General features: G+C 39.4%; 1 protein-coding gene and 1 pseudogene across 1 annotated transcript in view; both read right to left on the bottom strand.

Annotated features, from left to right (window-relative positions):
* Positions 1-1,677: 1,677 nt before the first annotated feature.
* LOC122917955 lies at positions 1,678-8,886 on the bottom strand (annotated as a pseudogene).
* Positions 8,887-13,804: 4,918 nt separating this feature from the next.
* LOC122917954 (complement factor H-like) overlaps positions 13,805-25,321 on the bottom strand; it is a 170,314-nt gene continuing 158,797 nt past the window's right edge. Inside the window, exons 13-17 of the mRNA XM_044266119.1 lie at positions 24,221-24,415; positions 19,569-19,748; positions 18,434-18,607; positions 14,489-14,674; positions 13,805-14,053 (exon numbers count right to left, since the gene is read on the bottom strand). Of these exons, the coding sequence (XP_044122054.1) occupies positions 13,857-14,053; positions 14,489-14,674; positions 18,434-18,607; positions 19,569-19,748; positions 24,221-24,415 (932 nt within the window). The 3' untranslated portion in view covers positions 13,805-13,856. The remainder of the gene's footprint in view (positions 14,054-14,488; positions 14,675-18,433; positions 18,608-19,568; positions 19,749-24,220; positions 24,416-25,321) is intronic.

The raw sequence follows: 25,321 nt of genomic DNA, 5'->3' as shown, positions 1-25,321 counted from the left end.
TGTATTACTTGTTTTCCTATCTAATTCCCTGGCCCCTTCACATAAACTGTATGATCCTTCAGGAAAAGGGCTGTATTTTATATATCATTATGTCTCTAAACAGTAAACAGTCAGTAAACACTGAAAAATGTTTATTGCTTTGACTGAGTTGGTTGAAACCAAGTGGGAGAGATATAAAATGTGAACATATTCTTAGTAACACAGAGATACACATACAGAATACTGCCACGTATTAGTATGGAACAGTAAATATCAAATATGTCACATACACTTTGGAGCAAAATTAAAACTATCAGTGTAGTTATAAAAATAAATACACCTTTGGAGATGGAAGGCATTAAATGGTTTCCTATGCCCCTTCTAAGTACAGACAGCAAATTTTATCATTTTAAAATATTTCTTTACCTCGTATAGTTATAATATTATTTCAGTTTTATTAAATAGGCTAAATGTATTCTTTTCAAAAATCTTTGACTGTTAAAAAAATTCTTTGTTTTCCTTACTCTATATAGTTTATATAGAACACAAATGCATTCTGATAGACCTCTATGAGCATCTGCAGGTGAACAGTCCTTTCAAGCCTGCAGCTCTAACAGTCCGAAGTAGCTAGAGAAACAGTTCAGTTAGTCAGAATGAACCATTCCAGTCCTGAAATTGGGTGATCATTTAGTTATGGATTGTATTGCCTGTATGTTCTTCTTTTCCTACATAAAGAGGTTAGTATTTTTCTTGCTGTGGGCACTCTGCATTTCCTGAAACAACTATCTTTTGACATAAAAAATAATTTCCTACACTACCTCAGCAGGACCTGCAAGAAGAACAGAAATAAGTGATTGTATGTGACTTATTGTTTCCCCAAAGTTCACGGTGTGTGTGTGTGTTTGAAATTATCTATGTGTGCATGTTTGTATTTAGTAGACAACAATAATTTTTATAGATGGAACAAACAAGACATAGCATCTTGCTTTATTTTTATATCAACATAGAACTATCAGGCACAAATATTCATTTATCTATTTAACAAATATTTGTTGAATAGTCACTATTTGCTATCATATTGTGTCAGAAAGTAATTTAAAGTAGTGAGTGAGAAAGATACAACATCTTCTCCAAAGCTTATTCTTTTTTTTTTTTTTTTTTTTTTTGGTGCTTATGTGGCTAGAGGTCAGTGGTGAGAGGAGGTAAATCGTATTCTCTTAGCAAATTTCAGTTACATGATATTGTTACCAACTATAATCGCCTTGTTATCCATTAGACCTTCCAACTTGATCCTATAATTGAAAGTTTATATCCTTTGACCAAACTCTCCTTATTTCTCTCATTCCCCAACTCCTGGTAATCACTCACACAGGCTCACTGTCGTTCTCCCAAGGCCCACTTTCTGTTTCTGGAAGAAGAATCTTTTTTTTTTTCTTTTAATTTTTTTTAAAGATTTTATTTATTTATTTGACAGACAGAGATTACAAGTAGGCAGAGAGGCAATCAGAGAGAGGAGGAAGCAGGCTCCCTGCTTAGCAGAGAGCCTGATGTGGGGCTCGATCTCAAGACCCTGGGATCATGACCTGAGCTGAAGGCAGAGGCTTTAACCCACTGAGCCACCCAGGCGCCCCTTTTTTTCTTTTAATTTTTTATCCATAAGCTTTCGAAGTTATCCTTTCCCATTCCCTCTCCCCAGTTTTACCTAAGGTTTTTCCCCCAAAGGCACAGGGGACAGGCACAGTACCTGTTCCCCACCAAGGCAATGGCACAGACGTCACCCTTCTGTACCTGAGGCAGACCAGTAGGGGGCACCACAAGGCCGGGCAGCATCAAATCTGTGGGAAACAAGACAAAGGCATCACAACCCACATTCTGCTTCTAAGCAATTCCAAGTGTGACTTCAACATTAATTCATTCACTCAACCAACAAACACTTATTAAGTATCAACTAGGTTATTCATAATGAAAATTAGAAAATGCAACCTGAGTATCAGACCTTTTCCGGGGCTGGTGGTCAAACTGAAGCACCAAGCTGAGGGTCAGGTTCCATGATCTCTTATTCTGCTTTTCCTAACTTTAGCTTATTGATGAAAGCAGAGCATATGGGCATTCACAGAGTACTTTCTGCTGTAAGTACAAAGTACAAAGCTTACTGAAGCCTTCCAATGGGGTCGTAGAGGCCCAGGGACCTTATGGAAGCAGCCAGGTGAGGGAGGAAACAAACATGCATGAAAAATTTCATTTTTCAATGGTATGAACACAGGAAATGGGTGCATTATTCAAGTAGTTGGCCCTTACTAAGTAAGTTTTGGCCAATAGCCAGAATACAGGAAAATCCTCTTACCTGCTCCTCCCATCAGTTTTTTGAGCACCAGAGGCCATGTTGTGAACGTTGGGAGATCAGGACAGGACCAGAGGTGTACACGGCCCAAAAAGACCCACAGGAAGACTTATTACCAAAAGGTCAATCTCTGAGGGAACCGGACAAGCCAAACACTAAGGTCACTTTAATTAAGAAACAGAGAAGAACATAAACTCAAAGCTAGAGAGGAGGCTGTGAGGCCCCTGTGATTCCACCTGGATGCAGCAATGGCCACGGCACAGGAGATAAAAGCTGGGACAGAGACCCAACGAGGATTCCATCTGGGACCTCAGAAGCAAGTAAGCAAAGAACGGGGTGCCAGCCTGTAAGACGTGTTGAAACTTCCCCATGTTTACTACTTTTATTCCCCGTGTTCCCAGTGACTAACAGTAAAACCTTAGATTGAAAAGGGCCTGTGTCTGCATAGCCGCAAAGTGGGCTGGGGGCACAGGTAACCGAAGGAGACCCCACTGCTCTGCTGCAGCCAAGCTGGGGGAAGAAGAGCCCCAAGTGACAAAGACAGAGAGCAAAGATCCCGAGAGCCAGGACGAGCCTAAGAAAGAATCCCTGTGAGATATCTGCACTGAAGGACATCACTGGACAGCTGGGTATGTAGTTCCATTAACCCAGCTTCCTTCCTATTCAGTTTCTTAAGAAAATCCTGCTACTGATAATTTAAAAAATATTTTTTACATATCCTGAAATTTCACCCTTTTTGAGACCTCTCCTCCATCCCTACTTAACTCACGATGAACTATTATTCCTTCTTCTTAGAACATCCCTTGCCAACTACCCTATTCCTGAGTTAGATCTTTTATTCTCCCTCCTATAGCAGTTTTTGATCTTCAAAGACCCAATTCTAGGGACACTGGGTCCAAAAAGATCCTTGGGGATGATATCGGGAGATTCTGTACTTCACATTTTAAGTAAGGCAGGTTAATGAAAGAAAAAAGGATAAACAGAGGTTAGGCAAGGATTATTAGTAATGGCCCTCTCCATCCTGTCGCCCTTGGCCCGCAAGAACGACAACCAGCCTGGCATGGTGTTAATGCTTCGTCTCTTTATTTCCGCAAGTCTACACACTTATATACATTTACATGACCAATCAGTGAGCAGGGTGACCAATAAGGGGCCAAACAATGGGGAGAGCCAATGAGAGTCCTGTTACTATGCTGATTAAATTTGAAACAGCCAATGACTATGTCCTCCTTTAGGCGGGCTTCACCAGAAAGTCCGTTGTTTACTTGCAGCTTATTTTGCTGGCAGTGAGCCAAGCACCATCTTGTAATGGCGGGGACTTTCCCGGCCGGAGGCGGTCCCCGACATCTCCCCTTTTTTGTTTTATGGCAGAGATCGTGCCTGTCTTAGGTCGTCAGTAGCAGAAAACATCCTTACCCGTCATCAGACGCAAGATATCGATGATCTCTGTCCTGTCTTAGGTTGGTATGTTTCTCTACTGATCTTACCCGTCTTTGACTACCGATCTAGCATGCTTAGCCATATCTGGGGAGATGTCCAGCCTCTATTGACATAAGGGCTTGTACTATAGCTCGGCTCTGCTCTCGCTGCTGTGTTCTCCACTGGCAAACTTTTCTGAATAGAAGCAGAATGCCAATAAGAAGGAGGACAAGAAGACCAATTGTGCCAGCCCATTGTTTGGTAAACTGGAACATATTGCTGAATGTTTGAAATAGCTCTGGGAGGGAAGCTGGTTGCACACGCGTACTCGTGTGAAATTTTGAAAATCGTCAGACCAAGCACCCTGCAAATACTGGGAGAGCTGTCGGGAGACATTCTGTAAGTTACTCATATTAGCATAGGCTATAGGAGTTACACAAATTGCGGGGAAGGGTGCTATACATCCCAGTCCCAATAGGGCCCCCAATATGTCCACTTGTTCTTGAACCAAATCCACTCTCTGGTTGACTATTTAGGATTCCTGCTTGCAGATGTGCATTGATCTGAGTCTGTGTTTGAAGGGCTGCTGCCGTTCCTGCTGCAAGGGTGTTCACAGCTTCCGCAGTGGGTCTAGTTGCAGCAAGCGAGACTGCTGCTGCCATGGCAGCTGCTGTAGATATAGCCAATGCTGTCACAATGGTGGCTGTGATACCAAAATCTCTCTTCTTTCTGGATAGCACCACCGGTAACTTGTCCTCTGGAATGAAAACTGGGATAGGAACATGGGTAGGGATACGCATAATCACAGCCAGCTTGAAGGCGGTGAGATTCCAGCACTGGGAAAGATAGCAATTCTTAGTGCAATTCAACATATCATTCAGCTTGCTAGCATTTGTTACGAGGAAAAGGAACGGTGGCGAGACGCATATGGGAGTGGGCTGATAAGTAATATTATTGGGACAAGACACATTAACTGTTGTCTCAAAGGTACTAGAGTCATTTTGTTTATAAGAACAGTTGAGGAATTTGCCACCATTTAACATGGACACTGCTGAGATATCAGTACATGCTCCTAACAAGTTACAGACCTGCCATGCATCAAAGGGAGAGGAGGGAATATGAGAGAAGAATTAGTCACTGGTAAAGGATATAGCCATGCTTTAATCACTGCTCACAGCTCTCTGGCTTGAGTCTGCCGCAGGAGGTGTAGCATCCTCAGCGTTATCATCAGCATCTTCAGCATCATGACTGGTGTTCGGAGGCAAGGCTGCACGCACCAGCCGCTCTGGGATCCAAATTGGAGCCTCTTTTTCCTGTGGAAAAACACATACAGACCCCCTACTCCATACTAACACTGGATCTGGTCCATTCCACTTTCCTGTGAGGATGTCCTTCCAAAGTACTAAAGGCTTAGGGGGAGCAGCAGCAGCACTTGCATGTCTGTCTGCAGCTGATTTACCTGTTTTGTCCAACGTTAAAAAATTCAAAATAAAGAAAATGTGTTGAGCTTATCTTTTTCTTTTTTTTTTTTTTAAGATTTTTTATTTATTTGTCAGAGAGAGAGAGAGGGAGAGCAAGCGAGCACAGGCAGACAGAATGGCAGGCAGAGACAGAAGCAGGCTCCCCGCCGAGCAAGGAGCCCGATGTGGGACTCAATCCCAGGACGCTGGGATCATGACCTGGGCCAAAGGCAGCTGCTTAACCAACTGAGCCACCCAGGCGTCCCGGTGTTGAGCTTATCTTTAGGGGACCTGAAGGTGTACCCTATTCCCCCTTTTTGTTTATAAAGCGCATTTTTTATTGTAAGATGCGTGCGCTCCACAACACTCTGCCCTTGTGATACATGGGTATTCCATGTATCAAGTGAATGTCAAGTTGCTGTAGGAAGGCTTTAAAGGGTTGTGAGGTGTAGGCTGGACCATTATCTGTCTTTAACTGGCGTGGCTTTCCCCATGCCGCGAAAGCCTGTAGGCAATGGGTGATTAACATCTCTGGATTTTTCCCCCGTATGCACTGAGGCGAAAATTATTCCAGAGCAGGTATCTACAGAGACATGAACATATCTTAACTTTCCAAATTCTGAAACATGTGTGACATCCATTTGCCATATATGATTAGGTAACAGACCCTTAGGATTAACCCCCATGGATGGTGCAGGTAGTAAAGTCACGCAGTTTCTGCAGGAGACTACTATGTCCCGTGCCTGTGCTTTTGTTATGTTAAATTTGAGGCGAAGAATTAAAGCATTCACATGGAACAGCTTATGATAATGTCTCGCCTGTGGCACCGGGTCCTCAATGGCAAAGGTTGATATGGCCCCGAGGCATTAATAGGTTTTACAGGGGCCAAACCCTGGATCACAGGTGGTCCCATTGAGGTATGTTTAGCAAGCCTTCATCTAGGAACCATGGAGCCGCCTTTTCCACTGTATTCAAAAAGGCCCGAGCAGTTTTTGCTTTTAGTGGAGTTCCATTGGCTTACAGCAGGTCTTCTAAAGACCCTTCTAACCGCACTTTAGATACTTCAGACCCCATTATGAACACACAGACAACAGACACGGACGTTAAAGACACTAACACACTGACTTTTTACGCACATATACTTCAGTCGACCTTTATTCCCCGCTTTACCGCGGAATAAAATCCCGGCTCTATGGCCGCCTGCTTCTTATTGCGGTCTTGTACAAGATTGCCACCACTTTAATTGTGGTTCCTTCCCCGCTTACCTGCGGTTTTTCTCCTTGCAAGGTTTACTTACTCGTTAACTATTCCCGGGTGCCGGCACCATTTGTCGCCCTCGGCCCGCAAGAACGACAACCAGCCTGGCATGGTGTTAATGCTTCGTCTCTTTATTTCCGCAAGTCTACACACTTATATACATTTACATGACCAATCAGTGAGCAGGGTGACCAATAAGGGGCCAAACAATGGGGAGAGCCAATGAGAGTCCTGTTACTATGCTGATTAAATTTGAAACAGCCAATGACTATGTCCTCCTTTAGGCGGGCTTCACCAGAAAGTTCGTTGTTTACTTGCAGCTTATTTTGCTGGCAGTGAGCCAAGCGCCATCTTGTAATGGTGGGGACTTTCCCGGCCGGAGGCGGTCCCCGACACCATCCTATTGGCATACCTGTTGGGTATAGATTTTTCTCCAGTTCAAACAGGATGGGGTTACCAGCACACACATACGCAGTCACCACATCCCCCCTGTGAGCATATAACTTCACAATGTTGAGCTCTTCCTTTCCAGGTACTAAGGCAGAGACCTGATCTGTTCCAAGAGTCGGGAAAGCAGCCGCCACACCAGCCCGAAACTTTCTCCTGCGGAAAGCAAACCAATACTTGGTCTGAATCCTGCCTGAATGGATTTTAATACATTCAAAGGACTCCAGAGGACCTACTACAAAATCACAGGGGCCAAGGAAAACTGGTTTATGATGCCCTATATATGGTATATGATGCCCTACTCTTCCAAAACATCCTATCCTCTTTCTCATTCAGTGTCTCATGTAATTCCATATATTCCTGGGGCAAGTCTTTCCATTTCACAAAGAAGGAGGAAAACTGAGATCTAGTTGATGAAGTTCTAGAACCTAGGTGAGGTTCAGTGGGCTGAGGTCTGGAGCTGATGACCAAGAAAGAATTCTTGAGACATCTTTGGTGCAAAATGGTGGTTTATTAAAGCACGGGGACAGGACTCATGGGCAGGAAGAGCTGCTGCCCTGGGATGGCAGGTTATGTACCCTTAGGTTGGGGAAGGTGAGTGGAAGGGAGGTGTCAACGGAGCTTTCATATGTTAAAGAGGGCCTACAAGGTGCGGGGAGGGGGCCTTGCCCTTGTGGCTTGATCAATGTTGTCTTTAGGCCAGCCATCAACATCAACATAATTGGGAGATTTTTGGTGGGGTGTTATGATCCTGCTATCATTTACCTTCCCTTCTACCTCAGCCTCCTCCAGTTTCGTTTATGATGGGGAGGGAGACATTAGGGCTTGAGGAACTGAGAGTTATTTGCCTCTGGAAATTTATGCTGTTGATAAGGTAACTTCTTTGTTTGTAGATCTCTAGGACATTTGTAGAGCAAGGGAGAGTCCTGTCTTGCAGGAATGTGATCTCTGCAAGTTAACTATTTGTTTATCGTTTATGGCAGTCAGGGGTGCCTGAAGAATGCTACACATATTACAGAGGGGAGCGGGTGGAGAGGGGGTGCAAGGCGCCAGCTTTTGCTTTGTCTTAAGCCAGCCTCCTGCTCCCTCATCATAGTGAGGAACCAAGTTAGCCTGACTAGAAACTCAGCCTTGCCCTCCGCCCCACTCCTTTCTCTTATCTGCCTTGCAAATCTGTCAGCTTATGGTCAAAAAGCTATAGGAAGGTACCAGGAGTGACAACTAGGGAACACTGGTCCCAAACTTCACACGTGGTACCAGCATCAGCAACACTGTGTACAGACACAGCAACACTGTGTAACAGACGCAGTTCTTAAAACGCGTCCCTTGGTTCTCTCCCACCTCACCCTCCATCTGCCTCTCCTGCGAGAAGTAGATCCCTTTTCTCCTGTAGTCGTAGTTTCCGGTGTCCCATCTGATTTTTCCTAAGGGACTCGAAGCGCTGTGGAGGGCGGGGCCTGTCATTGTTCGAGTTTGCGCCCTCCACACCTTATCTAGCCGCAGTCAGAAAGCGCTGACTCAATTACGTTTTCCTTTACTAGCCTGGGAGACACACTACGCCTGTGCTCCATCTTCGCCCTCAAAATGTGTCTAACCCACCCTCGCTCACTGGGCTCCCATCCTGGCTGGACTTTCCCTGGCCTCCACCCAGGGCGGCGAACCTAGCTCAGAGAGGGCTGTGGGCCAGCCTGCACTGAGAGATGTCTGGGTGCCTGGTGGGCGGAGCGGGCCCCTTCTCTCCCTCACCTGTCCGATCCCTTGATGGCCGTGTTGGACTTGACGAAAGGCCTTGGCAAACATGTCTGCTGGAGTGGCCTGGGGAGGGCAAGGCGCGCACAGAAGCCGGGGGCTGTCAGGAAAATGAGAACGCGGCGACTTGCCGACTCGCAGCCCTGTGCGCAGCCATGTTGCGGCCCAGCTGGAAAATAGGCTCGGCTGGAAACCCGGACCACTCAGCTTCGCAGCTACAGGCGCTGCGGGGACCGCGGCCGCCCCTAGTGGCAATGCCAGGAACTGAACCTGGGTGGGCGGGGCCTGGGGAAGGCGGGGCGGATTCCCGCTCCGGCGCCATACCTTGGCAGGCTCTGCGCCTGCGCGAATTGCAGGCGCCACCGGAGTCCCAGTGACCTAGCAGTGGCGACCAGGATGACTTAGATTCCACTCCCTCGGTGTTGTGTTCTGTGAGAGTTTGCCCCGCATGTTATAAGGAGAAAACTACAAATGATCTTCAAGTCTATTTTAAAATATTTTTGGCCACTTTCAGATAAATTTTTCCAAAGCTTTATTGCTTTTTGAGTTCAGGCCTTATTTGGAGAGGGGAGTTTCCAAAACTAATGAAATAACGTTGCTTATTTAAAAAAAAAAAAAAATTCTATGAGGCAGATTAGTTTCAAATTATGGTTTGACTTCTCCCTATCGATGTCATGTACACTTGGGTGGGGGATGATGCCAGACTGTGTTGTGGACTAGGTCGATTGCAGCACAGCTACTTAGGCAACCTCTGCCCAGGCAGAAGACAAAGGTTAGTCAAGGGAATATTAGAAATAGATACTAAAATAAACAATCCATAAGTAAATACGAAAATGGCAACTACAAAGGTGTAACATAATCTCCCTTCTCTATAAAAAAAGGAGACTAATGAACACTGGAAAGATGTCAGAAACCAATAAAAATACAACTTTATGAAATGAGGAGCAGATATGATGAAAGTAAGACTACTCTGCATACTTCTCATATTACATTGACTTTTGAAGTATGCAGGTGTTTAGGGCGCCTGGTGCTTCAGTGGCTGAAGCGTCTGACTCTTGGTTTTCAGCTCACACCATACTCTCCTGGTGGTGAGATTGGGTCCCACATCAGGATGGTGCTTGGCTTGGAGTCTGCTTGAGTTTCTCTTTCTCTCTCTCTGCCCCTCCCTCCTTTCTCTCTCTCACAAATAAATAAATAAAATCTTTTTTAAAAATGTAAATGTTTTTTATATATTTTTTTAAAAGTTTAGCGTAAAAGAGAAAGAAATGAAATCTAAAACCAAAAAAAATACTAATGCAAATAAGTGTAAAACTCTATTAATTTGGTAGGTGAACGAATCAGAGGTAAGGATTATTTCAATTCATTTTTAAAAAAGATTTTATGTCTTTATTTGACAGAGAGAGGGAGATCACAAGTAGGCAGAGAGGCAGGCAGAGAGAGAGGGAAGCAGGCTTTCTTCTGACCAGAGCGCCTGATACAGGGTTCAATCCCAGGACCCTGAGATCATGACCTGAGCCTAAGACAGAGGCTTAACCCGCTGAGCCACCCATGGGCCCCTATTTCAAGTAATTTTTGAGGAGAATACTTAAACTCAAGAGTCAAACCTCCTGGGACAAAATAAAGGCAAAGGCATTTTAACCTTCATTCAGTAGTTTAACTGCTAATAGTAATGTTTGCATTATTATTTTTTTAAAAATATTGAAATATAAGGATATGTGAATAAATAGAAAAGACAGAAAATGTATTTAAAAGTTTCTTATCCCTGTATTATTTATAACACTGAATGGTAAGATCCAATAGGAGACAATGAATTTTAAATTTCATTTCTACTTCAGCTTTCCCACAAGCAAAAGACATTTAAAGACATTTCAACAGTATTGAACATTCCCATGTAGTACCAATAACACAATTCTTGTATTTTAAACAGTATTTCCCAATAAAAAGATTCAGACCTTTTTGGAAAGCTATATGATTATGGGTATTGGTCAGGGAGGTATACACTGAGCCTAGAGCATTGTGTTGTGCTAACAAGAAATGAAACACTCAAAGACGAGTGGGTATAACAAAGCAATCAGGACAAGGTTCAAGAGGCACTCTCTAGCCAGATTTGGGATATTTTGAGCTTCAAAGAATAATGACAATAATTATTTGTGACAAACTGAATAAATAAAAATTCCATGCTGATACATGTTGAAAAAAAGAAAAAAGAAAAAATCTTTAAAGCCATCACTGGTCACTTTCATCAAGTTCTTACTCAAAATATTGGGAATTAAAGAGCATAAACTAACAGTCATCTTCACACCAGAATGACAATTAGTAAGTAAAGAAAAAGAATAGAATTCATTTTAAAAATCTCCAACAATGAAAATGATTAATTATACACTATATTGATTACAGGTTAAGAGTCATAAATAGATTCCACAAACATTAGGTGAAAAGTTTTGGAGAAATAGTATATATAAACCAATATTAACAGCAAAGATAACTTGCCAATTGTAACAATGTTCCTTTCAATGCAAGAAAACTGGCTGTCGCTTGTGTTTCAGATTTAGATAAATTGACTCCATTGGAGACAACCAGTTTCTCATTCTAAGAATGCCACTGGATTTGATGCAAAATGACGTAATAAGATATCACTTTAAAGTATTTTTACCTTAATTATATCTTTGTTTTCATCTTAAAGTTTTCATGGTTTTCTAGAAGTCAACTGATTTCTTTTTTTTTTAAAGATTTTATTTATTTATTTGACAGAGAGAGATCACAAGTAGGCAGAGAGGCAGGCAGAGAGAGAGAGGAGGAAGCAGGCTTCCCGCTGAGCAGAGAGCCCGATGCGGGACTCGATCCCAGGACCCTGAGATCATGACCCGAGCCGAAGGCAGCGGCTCAACACACTGAGCCACCCAGGTGCCCGAAGTCAACTGATTTCAACCAATTATATTGTTAGAAATGTATGAACATAAAAATTGTATTTCAGACTCTTGTGGCTGAACGATTCCAAAACCCCCTTGAGCAGCAAAATCATGAGGATGTCATTAGACTTGAAGATCATTATCAAAAAGGTCCTCATAATTCTCCACATATACCATCTTACTTTTAATATATTCTTATTTTATTTTAATTTTAAAATGATTTATTTACATATTTAAGTAACCTCTACAGCCAATGTGGGGCTCAAACTCACGACCCTGAGAGTGAGGGCACACTCCACTGGTTGAGCCAGCCAGGCACCCAAATAAAATAACCATCTTTATTGTAGTTCAAAGGTTATACAAAGACAGAAAACATGGAAAATACGGGTGAGCATTAAGGACTTAAACACTAACTTTTTTTTAAATTTTTTTTAAATTTATTTTTAAATTTTTATTTATTTTTAAAATTTCTTTTCAATGTTCCAGAATTCGTTTATGCACCATACCCAATGCTCCATGCAATAGGTGCCTTCCTTAATACCCACCACCAGGCTCACCCAACCCCCCATCTTCCTCCCCTCCCAACCCTCAGTTTGTTTCATAAGAGTCCACAGTCTCTCCCCCTTCTAGTTGCCCCAACTCACTTGTCCTCTCCATCTCCCAATGTCCTCCATGTTATTACTTTTATTATTGCTCCACAAATAAGCGAAACCATATGATAATTCTCTCTCTGCTTGATTTATTTCACTCAGCATAATCTCCTCCAGTCCCATCCATATTGATACAAAAGTTGGGTATTCATTCTTTCTGATGGAGGCATAAATAATACTCCATAGTATATATGTACCATATCTTCTTTATCCATTCATCTGTTGTAGGGTATCTTGGCTCTTTCCATAGTTTGGTGGCTGTGACCATTGCTGCAATGAACATTCAGGTACAGATGGCCTTTCTTTTTACTACATCAGTCTCTTCAGGGTAAATACCCAGTAGTGCAATTGCAGGGTCATAGGGAAGCTCTATTTTGAATTTCTTAAGGACTCTCCACACTGTTTTCCAAAGTGGTTGCACCAACTTGCATTCCCACCAACAGTGGAAGAGCGTTCCCCTTTCTCCACATCCTATCCAACACATGTTGTTTCCTGTCTTGTTAATTCTGGCCGTTCTACTGTGTAAGGTGGTATCTCAGTGTGGTTTTAATTTGAATCTCCCTGATGGCTAGTCATGATGAACATTTGTCATGTGTCTGTTAACCATCTGTATGTCTTCTTTGGAGAAGTGTCTGTTCATGCCTTCTGCCCATTTTTTGATATGATTATCTGTTTTATATGTGTTAAGTTTGAGGAATTCTTGATAGATCTTGGATATCAGCCCTTTGTATGTCTTCATTGGAGAAGTGTCTGCTCATGTCTTCTGCCCAATTTTTGACATGATTATCTGTTTTGTGTGTGTTGAATTTGAAGAGTTCCTTATAGATCTTGGACATCAGCCCTTTGTACTGTCACTTGTGAATATTTTCTCCCATTCCATGGTTAACCACAAACTCTTACCCCAGCATTTCTGAATTCAAGTATAATTATTATAAATATTTTATTGTACTTCCTGACAATCTTTGTTCTGTAAACATTTATGTGGGACCAAGTTATACTCTGTGTATATGTGGGTGTTTATACTTGGTATAGGATTTTTTGGTCACTTTTTATGTTATAGTATGCCAGTTATGTACCCAATTAGATTCTAATTTCTCTTTATGATATGTTCAAATTTTTGTGCTAGATAGCCATCTTGTAGAAGATCTTGCATTTCATCATTTGGTAGATAAGCAAAAGTAGATAATAACTACTGACATCTTATTAGGTATGACATAGTTAGGCTTTTATGTATTTTTGAAGTGAAATTACCTTAAAGATGGAGAAAAGCATTTTCTCCCATTTCCTCTGAACAGAGAGTCTCAGTCCCAGAAGTAATGGAAGAAGCTTTGAGAAAGTTAGAGGGAAAGATGGATGGAAGTATGCACTGGAGTGACTGAATCTAGTTTCTTGCTGTAAGTATTTTATGAGTAGAGCACAAAGCATTTTGGTTGGCCAAATTTTAATGAGGTGCTTTTAAGAAGTGATTTATTCATCCCTCTTATTATCATCACATCATGCATATAATATTCAATACAAATTCCGATTTATGAATATAAGTGAGTTACACAATACTTGAAAAAATAAACTGAGAATTGAATTGATAATGAAAAATTCTGAGTAAATGTACATATTTTAATTTTAGGACTGCATCTTAATCATTATTTTATTCACATTCAGGATATAACAGTTTCCCATCCTGACATATGGGTCGGAATGTATGCACTGGTGTCTTTCTACGATATCCATGAAGACAGTTAAATTCAATCATATCCCCTGTCATAGAATATATTTTTTTCTCATAAGACCATCGAAATCTTATATTATGTCTTCTCAAGATTTCTTCTGATACTGCACAGGGCGCTAATATAAAAAAAAAAAAAAAAAGAGAGAGAACATAAAACATTGAAAACAGAATTTCAGACTTTCAGGTAGAATCTTCTACACTGGTCCAGAGCTTCATTTCCAAAACCTTTTTCAAACCAACTCACTGAAAGACCATTGTGTCCATTTTAAACACTTTAAATGGTGAATGATGCAAAATGAGATGCTATGTTTAAGCTGTGATAATTAAATGTTATAATCAAAGATTCATAGTATCAATGAAATCAAGTTCTTTCATTAAAGGATCTTTTGCTTGAAACAGAGGTTTTTCTCCCAACTTTATTTCGTTACACACTAGTACTTGGTAGTCAGCATTCAATGAATGTTTGTTAACCCATGACAAGTCTATTAATAACAGCAAAGCTTCTATTATACTGATTTTCCCAGGATCCATGAGAATATTGAAATATTTACCTAAGCATTTTGGTGGTGGTGATGACCACTTTCCATTTCTGCATGTTATGGTCCTGGGTCCCTGAAGTACATAGAAGGCCTGACATTTGTACTCTACTGACAATCCCGGAGCATATGCTAGTAGTGGGAATGAGGTAATGTCTCCATTGTCGATAGATGGAGGAGACACACATTTTCCACTAGGTTCTAAAAAAAAATATTTGATTTATTGAAAGACCAAAGAAAAACAGGTTAAAATAAAGCAAATAAAAAAAGCAATATCAAAACTTGTGATTTCCACTGACAGAAATGATTCATTTAAGAAATTTTATTTTATTTAAAAAAATTTTATGTATTTATTGAGAGAGAGAGAGAGAGTCAGGGAGACAGAGAGAGCACAGGACAAGTAGGGGGAGGCAGAGGGAGAATTAGCCTCCCTTCTGGGCAGGGAGCCTGATGTGGGGCTCCATCCCAGGACCCCAAGATCATGACCTGAGTAGAAGGCATACCCTTAAACAATAAACAATGGTTAAGATGCAGTCCTAACTTTAAGATAGGTCACATTACATATGTTACAAAAATATGTAACATTAAAATAACCAGCTGAGCCACCCAGGCACCCCCACTGAAGAAATTTTAATCACTTAAACTGAGAATCACACTTTTAAACCTTTCCTTTCATACCACATAAAAGCATACATAAAGCATTAACAAATATGTTTTCTTTACCATATTCTGGTGTTAAAAAGTGTTTTTCCTCCTGAATCAGTACTGGGCAGATGGATAGCTAATAGGAACAAGGAAACTTTCTTGTTACATAAAACATACTGCAGTTTCTATTGGATCTCTAGTCATTGTTTATTGATTGTCATTTCTATTATAAAAGGAACATCAACTTTGTTAATTAAAGTGAAAGAATTACATATTTGTGTAATGGGAAAGGGAATTTCTGGCTTGCTGTTCTGGACAGAATGAGGTAGGAAACTTTGTGCTTATTCCTTTTGCTCAGTATCACTAAAAATCCTGAACATATTATAAAGACCAACAAAAGAGATTGTGAAGGATGCAGAAAAGACGTCGATCTGATTTGAGGCCTTGGTATTCAAGGAATCATACTGCAGTGAGTTGTTTGGGTTTTCATGTTGTCGCCTATGGATCCTGGACTGGGCACTGAGGAAGACTGGAACCAGAAATGAGATCAAGTTCAGGGGGGAAAAAAGTCCCAAGAATTGTCTAATTGCCTGCTGTCTTTAGTCAAAGGCTCAGGAAAGGAGTATTCTAGCAAGTCAGATTTTTTTTTTTTTACAAAGCTTGAATTACTCCTGAAGAATCTCCTAGAAGAAACCTCAACCAGCCCTCTCCCCATGTGGATCAGCAGTCAAGAGTGGAGCCTTGACTTCCAGCCACAGTCAGGGAACAAGACACCTCACTACTTTCCACGGTTGTCAGTGGAGGCCAAGTGGGAAGCCTGGACTTGCACTCTGCAGTAATGGAGGCCTGATAAATAAGAAATTTCAATAAATCTAGAGTCTTAAAATACAACACCCGAAACTCTAAAATACAATTGAAAACCATTCATCATAGCACAGACCTGGAAAAATTTCAGAAGAGAAAAGATAATCAACAGATTACAACACTGAGATGACGTAGATATTGGAATCATTTGATGATGGTTTTTAAAAATCTAGTTGGAATTATATTACTGAAAAATATAATATAATAGTGGAATTAATAAAAAAATTAATAAAAAAAACTCACTGGATGGACTCAATTATGGATTACGGATGACAGAAACATAAACTTGACTATAGAATATAAATGACTCACTTTGAAAATAGATGAAAACAAAACCAAAAAAATGCTCAAAAATATGGACTGAAAGTTTCCCAAATTTTTACAAGGCATAAACATTCATATTGAAAAAGCCAAACAGGACAACCCCCCCCCAAATTCATACCAACATACACCATAATTAAACTGAGGAAAAGGAAAGGAAAAGAAAAAATATCAAAAGCAGCGACATTGAAACTATGCAAACTAATAAAGGAGAAAGGATTCAAATGTCAGTGGGGCCCTCTTCTGTGACCTTCAAAGCAGAAAGAAGTGACATTTTTCAAGTGCTAGAAGACAAGAACTGTCAGCCCTGAATGCTTTTTCCCGTATAGTATCCTTTGGGGTTTAAGGGAGAGAAGAAGATATTCTGAGACAAAGGGAAATGGAGTATTTATCTCCAGCAGATCTGTCTTTAAAGAATTGCTAAAGGGAGACTTCAGATATCAGGAAAAAGATAACACAGCAAGGACTGAGACTTCACTAAGGAATCAAAAACAATGGACTGAAGAAATAAGGGTAAATATGATAGACTTTCTTTTTCCTAAGGAGTTTGTCAGGTTTGGTGTTTGTGCAACATTATATCATTTGATATGGTGCTCCATATATGTAGAAGAAATACTTCAGACATTTATGTTTGAACTGTGGGGAACTCATGGGTGCCTGGGAGGCTCAGTCAGTTGGTTAAGTGTCCACTCTTGACTTTAGCTCAGGTCATGATGTCAGGGTTGTGAAACTGAGCCCTGTGTCGGGATCCAAACTGGGCATGAAATCTCCTGAAGATTTTCTCTCTCCTCCTTCTAAAACTCCAATCCCCGCCTCTCTCTTTCTATCTCGATAAATAGGTAATAAATAAAATAAAATAAAATGTGGGGTGAGTAAATGGACCCTAAGTGGAAGTAAGTTTTCCTCATCACTCGAAGTGGTAAAATGTCAAAACCAAGGGAAGAAGTGCCAAGCTATAATGTGCATCTTAATACCTTGAGCAACCATGGATAAAACTATACAAAGAAATATGCACCAAAACAATAAAGACACATGAAAATGAGATTATTTTAAAATATTCCCCCCAAAATCCACAGAATTGGCAAAAAAGGAAATGAGAGTGAGAAACATAGGAAAGAAACACAAGGTAAATAACAAAATCACTGACACAGCCATTAATCTATCAATAATTACTCCAACTGTAAATGGTTTAAATTCTTCAGTTAAAAGACTGAGCATGGCAGAGTGGACACACAAACAAGAGCCGAGTGTATGGCAACTAAAAGAAACTAACTTCAATGTGAAAACATACGTGGGCTCAAGTAAAAGACTGGAAACTATATATGCCAGGCAAAATTTGATTTGAAAAACAATCAGCTATAATATCTCCTCTTTATAATACTTCTATATCCTTATAATATTTCCAAAACTCTAAATACTAGAGTTTGTTATGACCAGGTTCTTGGAATTTTTTCCTATATGTATGAATTCTCTTGTTGACCTCAGCTAGAAACCTATCTTTTTATAGTCCACATGCTGAAGAAGCCCAAATTTATATCACATTCCATGATATGCCCGAGCTGCTGATTGATTGTGTGTCTCAAAGTGAAATAGGCCCCACCCCCAACATATGTTTAGTACATTTATTCCTCAGGAAATAACTGAGCTTCTTAACACTTAAGATAGAGAATTTTCTTGGTGCCTGAGTGGCTCAGTCGATTAAATGTCTGACTCTTGATTTCTGCTCTTGTCATAATCTCAGGGTTGTAAGATCGAGTATTGGGCTCCACACTCAGTGTGGCATCTGCTAAAGATTCTCTCTCTCCCTCCCCTTATTCCTCCCTTCACTGCTTACACTCATGTGCTCTCTCTCTTAAAAAAAAAAAAGAGAGAGAGAGAGAGAGAGAGAAAGAGAGAGAGAGAACTTTCCATGACTCCAACTGTCCTAATGTGGTCAAATCTCCCATAAAATAAATATATATTATCACTATGCAGTCCACAAAAAGAAAAAAAATTGTATTTTAAGCACCACCATTTTATTTGAGATAAAAAAAAAGATTCCATAAGAACTATGTCACTATATTTATTTATATTGACATGTTTAGTCCCTAATATATTCTCTAAAACCCGAGGGGAAATAAGATACTTTACCTGCACACTGAGGAGGTTGTGACCAGTACCCGTCTAAACATGTCACTTCTACTTCCCCAAGCAATTCAAAAGGTTTGATGCATTCATAACGTGCAGTCTGACCAGGTAGATACCTAGGCTTCTCATTTAGTATAATAGCATTTTCCACTTTGGGTGGATTCTCACAGGAAATAGCTGAATAGAAAGAAAAAAATAGCATCTCTAACGTAATGATCATTTTGAGTAGCAAATCAATGAACGGGATAAGGGAGATTTAAAATAAACACTTAATCTGTCATGAAAGAGTGCCAGTTTAGGAAATTTACATATAAGATTGAAGAAAAGGAGATAAATATATTTTGATAAGATTTAAGCTCCTATGAAAATGAGAATTTTTCTGGACATTTCCCATTTTTAGTAAAATCAATATTACAAATTATATAAATTCAATATGAATTTGTACACCACAAGAAAATAATAGTGAAAAAATCATTTGATGTCAAATTTTGGCTTGCAGTCATCCTGTTTATGAATGTGATTTTAGGCCCTTAGAAAAATAAACATAGTAGGCACTTCCTTAGACAATAAATGAAGAATTAACACACTTTGAAGAGTACTAGAGTTGAAAGGAGAAGATGATTAACTGAAGATCCAAACAGGAGATGAGGACACCCAAGTTTTTCTGTATGAAGAACAGAGATCAAAGGGTCAGGTATAGATACAGTGTATAAATTGAAAAGTGCAATCAAATACCACTTGGGGTTTTAAAATAAGGATAACTTGGACAAATTAGATACTGAAAAACTGAAAAACATTTGAAACTTGCAAGCATATATATCTCCATAAAATCTGTGCTATTATCTACTTGTTTGCTATGCCCCTTTCATTCTTGTCCTGTTCATTATGAGGAGTAAAATAGGCGTAAGCAGAAATTTTCTATGGTATTTTCACAATAACCCAAAGCTGTTGTCTGTTCATTTCACAGCAGAAGTGAAAGAATACTGATTGATTTGTATTCTTAGTTTGTAATTTACTGCTTCGAGGTAAAGTGAAACAGATCTAGAGAAAGGCCTTCGTGTTTTTCCTTTACACAAAGCACAGAGGAGCGTTAACCTCATTTGGAAGAATGTTATAAAGCAAGTTATGGGCTACTGACCAACACAGCGAGGTATTGACTGCCATCTTCCATTTCGGCACACAATTTCTTCTGCACCCTGAATTATATAATTGTCTTGACAGACAACAGATACTTTTTCTCCATCCTGATAATTCACCGTCGTTGCCATATTTTGAGCATTGGGAATCTGAGGTGGAGGGGGGCACGGCTGCGTGATAACTTCTAAAATTATTAAAATTAGATTTCTTGATTAAAAATCATAAGTTAAACATATTAAAAAGATAATTAAACAGGAAACTCAGTAGTAATGTACCATTAGTGATCAAATAATAACATTATGTCTATATTTAAACATGTTATGCTCATCAGCTTGTAGAGCACTTTAATATATCACATGTGGTTTATAGTCTTACCATCTTGTAGTAACTGTTTTATTCTTTCTGTGATAAATCTTGCATAATTTATGTAAAACTTATTTGGTTTTCCAAATGGTTTCTAACCATTTGGAGGTACTAACTGAATTGTCCACTCAGTAAGAGGCACTAAATAAATACTGATATCCATAATAAAATGTATTGTGCTTGGATTAAAACCTTCACAAGATGTGGAATGGAAGCTAATTAGTCAGAGGAAGAATTACATATAGTTAACGATCAATTATCAATTGATATAAATTGAAACAAATGACATTTATCAGTTAGATTCTTGGCTAAGAAAAAAAATTAAGAAGAAAAAGAAAAAATCCTTAATGATTTACAGGGTTTTTGGTTTTGGTTTTTTAAGATTTTACGTATTTATTTGACAGAGAGAGACACAGAGTGAGAGAGAAGGAACACAAGCAGGGGGCTCAGGAGAGGGAGAAGCAGGCTTCCTGCTGAGCAGGGAGCCCGATGTGGGGCCTGGATCCCAGGACCCTGGGATCATGACCTGAGCCGACGGCAGACGCTTAACAACTATGCCACCCAGGCACCCTTAAACTGTGTTTTTAAAGTTACAAAACTCTCTGGAGATACTGTTTCCTAGCTTGCCTACACTGTTGAGAGATAGGAAGGTTAATGAAATGCACCCTCTTGAACAGATCAGACAGGCTGGCTTCAGTTGCATGACCAGCAGGGACACATGATTCCTCTGTAAACTTGTGTTTTGAGCTCCCAAAGAACTGAGATACCACAGATATATCGTGGCAGCTCTTAATCAGAAGACAAAGCATGCTTGTTCAAAACTGAGGGAAGACTCTGGATGGCTCTACTTGGAAGCTTTTGGACCTCTCCTGTAGTGCGTTTATTTCATCAAAGGCCTTATGTGATTGTACCCGGGGAAGTCTTGTCAGTCCCTTCAGTTACCCGAGATTTTGTAGTCAATGCAGAGAAATATTTGACTGACTACAATTCATTCATGTAACTAATATTTTCTATTTCTATCTTATATTTTCTCTTTCTCATATTTTCTAAGTGTAGAAGTATTTTATATTTAATTAGAAACCTTTTTCTTATTTGTTCTAAATATCTTGGCGTATTTTTTCAATGCAGTATCAAGGACAGAGTTTCTTCTGTATCTGATGTTTAACCACTTCTGCACTAATAATCTTAATTAGTACTTCCTCTGATACATTTGCCAGACTTTGGTCTAGCAACTAAATTTCCCTAAAGGCAAAATTACTATTCTGCTAATCATCTGTTTATGCTTTTTTTAAAAAAAAGTTTCTTTATATTTTTGTATCTTAATTATTTATATTTTATTTTATTTCTAGTTTTTAAAATTATTATTATTATTGTCATTATTTTTTGCAGTACTTTGTACAGCAATCACTCCACCAAAAAAAGTCTTAAAGGAGAATGAATCTATTTAGAAAAAAAGAATCTGGACATTAAGCAAAAAAAAAAAAAAAACCCTGTAAATAACTGACAGATTAAAGAAGAAATCACAAGGAATATTAGAAAACATTTCTGATACAATTAAATGAAAATGAAGTGTATGTAAAATTTTTGAGACTGCTACAGCAGTACTTGGAGGGAAAAATGGAGTTTCTCTTTAAAAAGTAGGATGGTTTAAATCCATGTTTCAATTTTCTACCTTAAGAAATGAAAAATAAAATTAAAATCAATGTAATTAGAATTAAAAAAAAAGTTAAGTCCACAGAAGAGAGAGAATTGAGAAAGACAAATAGAAAAAAGAAAACAGAAAAGACTATGAATGTTAGTAAGGCTAAAAAATAGATGAGAGAGTAAATGAAGAAAACTAAGTGTTAAAATTGGTTATTTGGAAATATTAATAAAACTGAAGAAAAAAAAAACCCAGGAAGAGTAATCAAGTATAAGAGAGAAACAAATATCAATGTCAAGAATGAAATAAACTTTTAAAAGGAAGATAGAATATTAAGTGACTATTAAAATAGTTGTACACCAATCAACTTCATAAATTAGATAAAAGAGAGATATTCTTCAAAAATACAACTTTCTTGCATTGACAAAAGACAAGAAGAAAATCTGAATATTTCACTACTTACTAAACAAATTGAATTCTTCATCAAGAAAAACTTCCCAAAAAAAGCAAATTATGTATCAGATAACGTTGTGGGTGAAGTCTATCAAACATTTAAGGTAAAAATAATAAAATAATAATGTGTTATAATAAAATTACATAAATACTTTCAGAAAACAGAGAAGCAGAAAGCAGTCCTCATTTTGTTTTATGAGGCCACGATAATCCTAATAGGAAAACTTGGGAGATGCATTTAAAGAAAAAGTAACTATAGATTTATATTCCCCATGAATATAGATGTAAAACTTAAAAATATATCAGCAAATTGAGTACATGAAAATGTAGAAAGAATAACATGTCACCATCTAGTAGAGTTAACTCTAGGGAAGAGAGATTTGTTCAACATCCCAAGATTCATGTCTATACCTCACTGTATTAACAGAATTAAGGAAGTCATATTATCATATCAAGAGATACATAAGAAGCATTTAAAAACATTCAACATTGGTGATCATAAAATTTCTCAGTTAAGTGAGAATGGAAGGCAATTTCCTTAAACTGATAAGGGCATTTACAGAAATCCTAAACTGACATTATACTTGTGGTAAAATGTTGAATACCCTTTCCCAGTGATCAGGAATGGGACAAAGATGTATGTTTTCATCTCTTTGTTTCAACAGTTTACCAGAGGTCCTAGTCAGTAAATAAATATGAACCGGCAAAAATAAAATCTTGTATTTTCAGTGATATAATTGCTTACAGAAATTGCAACAGATCTACAAAATAGTACCTAAAATGAATAATGCAGCTGGTATAGTGTCAGAGTATAAAATCAATGTGCACGATTTGAGTGGGAGGACAAAGGCATAGGAAGAAACTGACCTCACTCCTCCCAGAGACTCACAGGTGTATATGGAACAATTTCCTCTAGCTGGATAGCTCCCTCACAATAAATAGTGAAAAGGCCACTTCCAGATGGGTATGAGAGTCAGAGACCCAGTAGGGACAGAAACCCCACCCCTGGCAGGGCCACACACAATCAGGTATTCTCCCACACAAGCTTCTCCCTGAGCAGAGAGAGGTCCGTGTCCCACATCAGCACTCCAAACTCTGGGACTGGCGAAAGCAAGATGAGCCCCTAAAACACCTAGCTTTGAAAACCAAAGGGTCTCACATCCAGGAGACCCAATGGGCTGCAGAGAACAGAGATTTCTTTTTTAATATTTTATTTATTTATTTGACAGAGCGAGCACAAGCGCACACAAGCAAGGGGAGCGACAGGCAGAGGAAGAAGGAGAAACAGACTTCCAGTTCAGCAGAAAGCCTGATGTGGGGCTCGATCCCCCCAGTCGTGAGATCATGACCGCATTGGAAGGCAGTCACTTAACCCACTGAGCCACCCAGGCGCTGCGAGTCAGGAACCTCAGGGGACCACGTGAAAGGAGGAGTTGGAGAAACACCTATACATATGAGAAGCATATGATTAGCATTTGCTAATCTTAAAGCATCTACCTGAGTGGCAGGGGTCTGATGGGACCCTTTCCGCCATGGAGTTGCTGACACTTTCTCCTCCTTGGTACCACCCGCGGGTGCATTCCAGCCCAGGGCTCTCCTGGAGCCCCAGCCCTGCCTTCTCCGCTGCCTCGCTAAAGCTGGCAAGCATGCTCAGCCCATGGAGGGGACGCTCCTTGATCTCCTGGCTCTCCTGGCCAAATGGGCTTGCCTTTCTGGGTCCCACAGGACTGTAACACTGGAAAGGTTATTCATGACAGGCTACCAGCTCCAGGGCACTCCCCAGACATTGGACTGAAGCACACCCCCAGGCTTGCTGTGACAAAGGCCTATTTACCTGTCCTGGAATGTCAGCTCCAGGGACAGACCAGATTTGCAGCACATCTGGAGGCTTCTCCGGGAACGGGAACTTGAAGGGGAGGAGGGGAATGTCAACTTTGTGCTCTCTCCAGTCTCAAAGAAAACCCAAACGCTAATTCTTACAGCTACCTGATTGGATGTTAATTTAAGGCCACCACGTTTCTCGGTTTTGTTTTATAGCTGACTAAGGCACTGATGCAATTAATACTTAGGAATAGTGTTTGGGCTAGTTTCTGAATTTCCTTCCAGCTGAAAAACTATGTGTAGTGATACATAAGCAAAAAATTTTAAAAGACACAAAAATACTAAAATTACAAGTTAGGAAGAAATAGAGTAACTTTTTGAAAACAAGAGCTTATCTATGCAGCTTAGTTCGGTGTTCCATCGCTCATTGATGCATGTTGAGTGTTTCAGCTTTGTTGCTCCTCTGCATTTATAATTTACTTTCTCGTTATGATCATATACAGTCTTACTTAATGGTTGTACCTCTTTTCTATTCAAGCCATATTTACATTTTTTAGGTTCATCAGTTGCTATAAAATGAAAATATTCCTTTGAAAAGACTAATAAGAATTTTAAAAATAGCTTAGAGTCAATAGTATAATGAAATAAACATCTGAGTCCATAAATCCCACCAACCAATCTACTCCTGATCATATGGCATGAGATGGGCTCTTATGTATGAACATAAGTCTTATGTCCAATCCTGGAGATTTCTGGGACAATGTCCATCATAAATACCTTCTGTACTTTGGGGACTAGAAAAGTGTAAGAGGCTCACTTTTTAGGATGATCTACATACTGAACCGTCATCACCTTGACTACGTTTGGTCCCACATTTATCTGTGGAAGTAGAATATATGAAATTGTTAGCTTAAATATATTTTTTCAATAAAGGTAATGTAATACAATATGAAAAGTACAGCTAAGATGTCTCTTACAGAATGTGAATATTTAAGTAGATCTTCTGCATGATGGCTAAAAAATAGGAACAGATTTTTGGAATAAGTAATTGAGTGCTAAAAGCCACAACCTGTTTCCTGTTTATATTCTTATAATCTTTGAAGAGCTATTTTATATACTGGATCACCCTATAATTCAATATTATAATGCTATAATAGCACATTTTTACTGACTCTGAGTTAAATATACCAACTTTTTATGTAAACACATATTTCCAAAATTCAGTGCAGATCGAAGTACATTTTGCATTTGATAAAATATGAGTTGATGTAGGTCTTTGTTAATGATTTGTTAATGGTTAGCCAAAGAAGTAAAGATTTGTAATAAAAAATAAAACAAAGGAGACTAATTCAAAACACACTAGAGGCTGAGAATTAGTCCTGTTTTTAAGGGTTTGTCCACAATGTTGAGGGAGACAAAACAAGATGTTCAGGTGATGGTAACTGAGGGACAAAAGGAGTGGTGGTAGTTGTCGT

Source organism: Neovison vison, chromosome 10 (assembly GCF_020171115.1).
Source record: "Neovison vison isolate M4711 chromosome 10, ASM_NN_V1, whole genome shotgun sequence".
NCBI classification, from domain to species: Eukaryota; Metazoa; Chordata; class Mammalia; order Carnivora; family Mustelidae; genus Neogale; species Neogale vison.
This window is presented reverse-complemented; position numbering and strand designations above follow the sequence as displayed.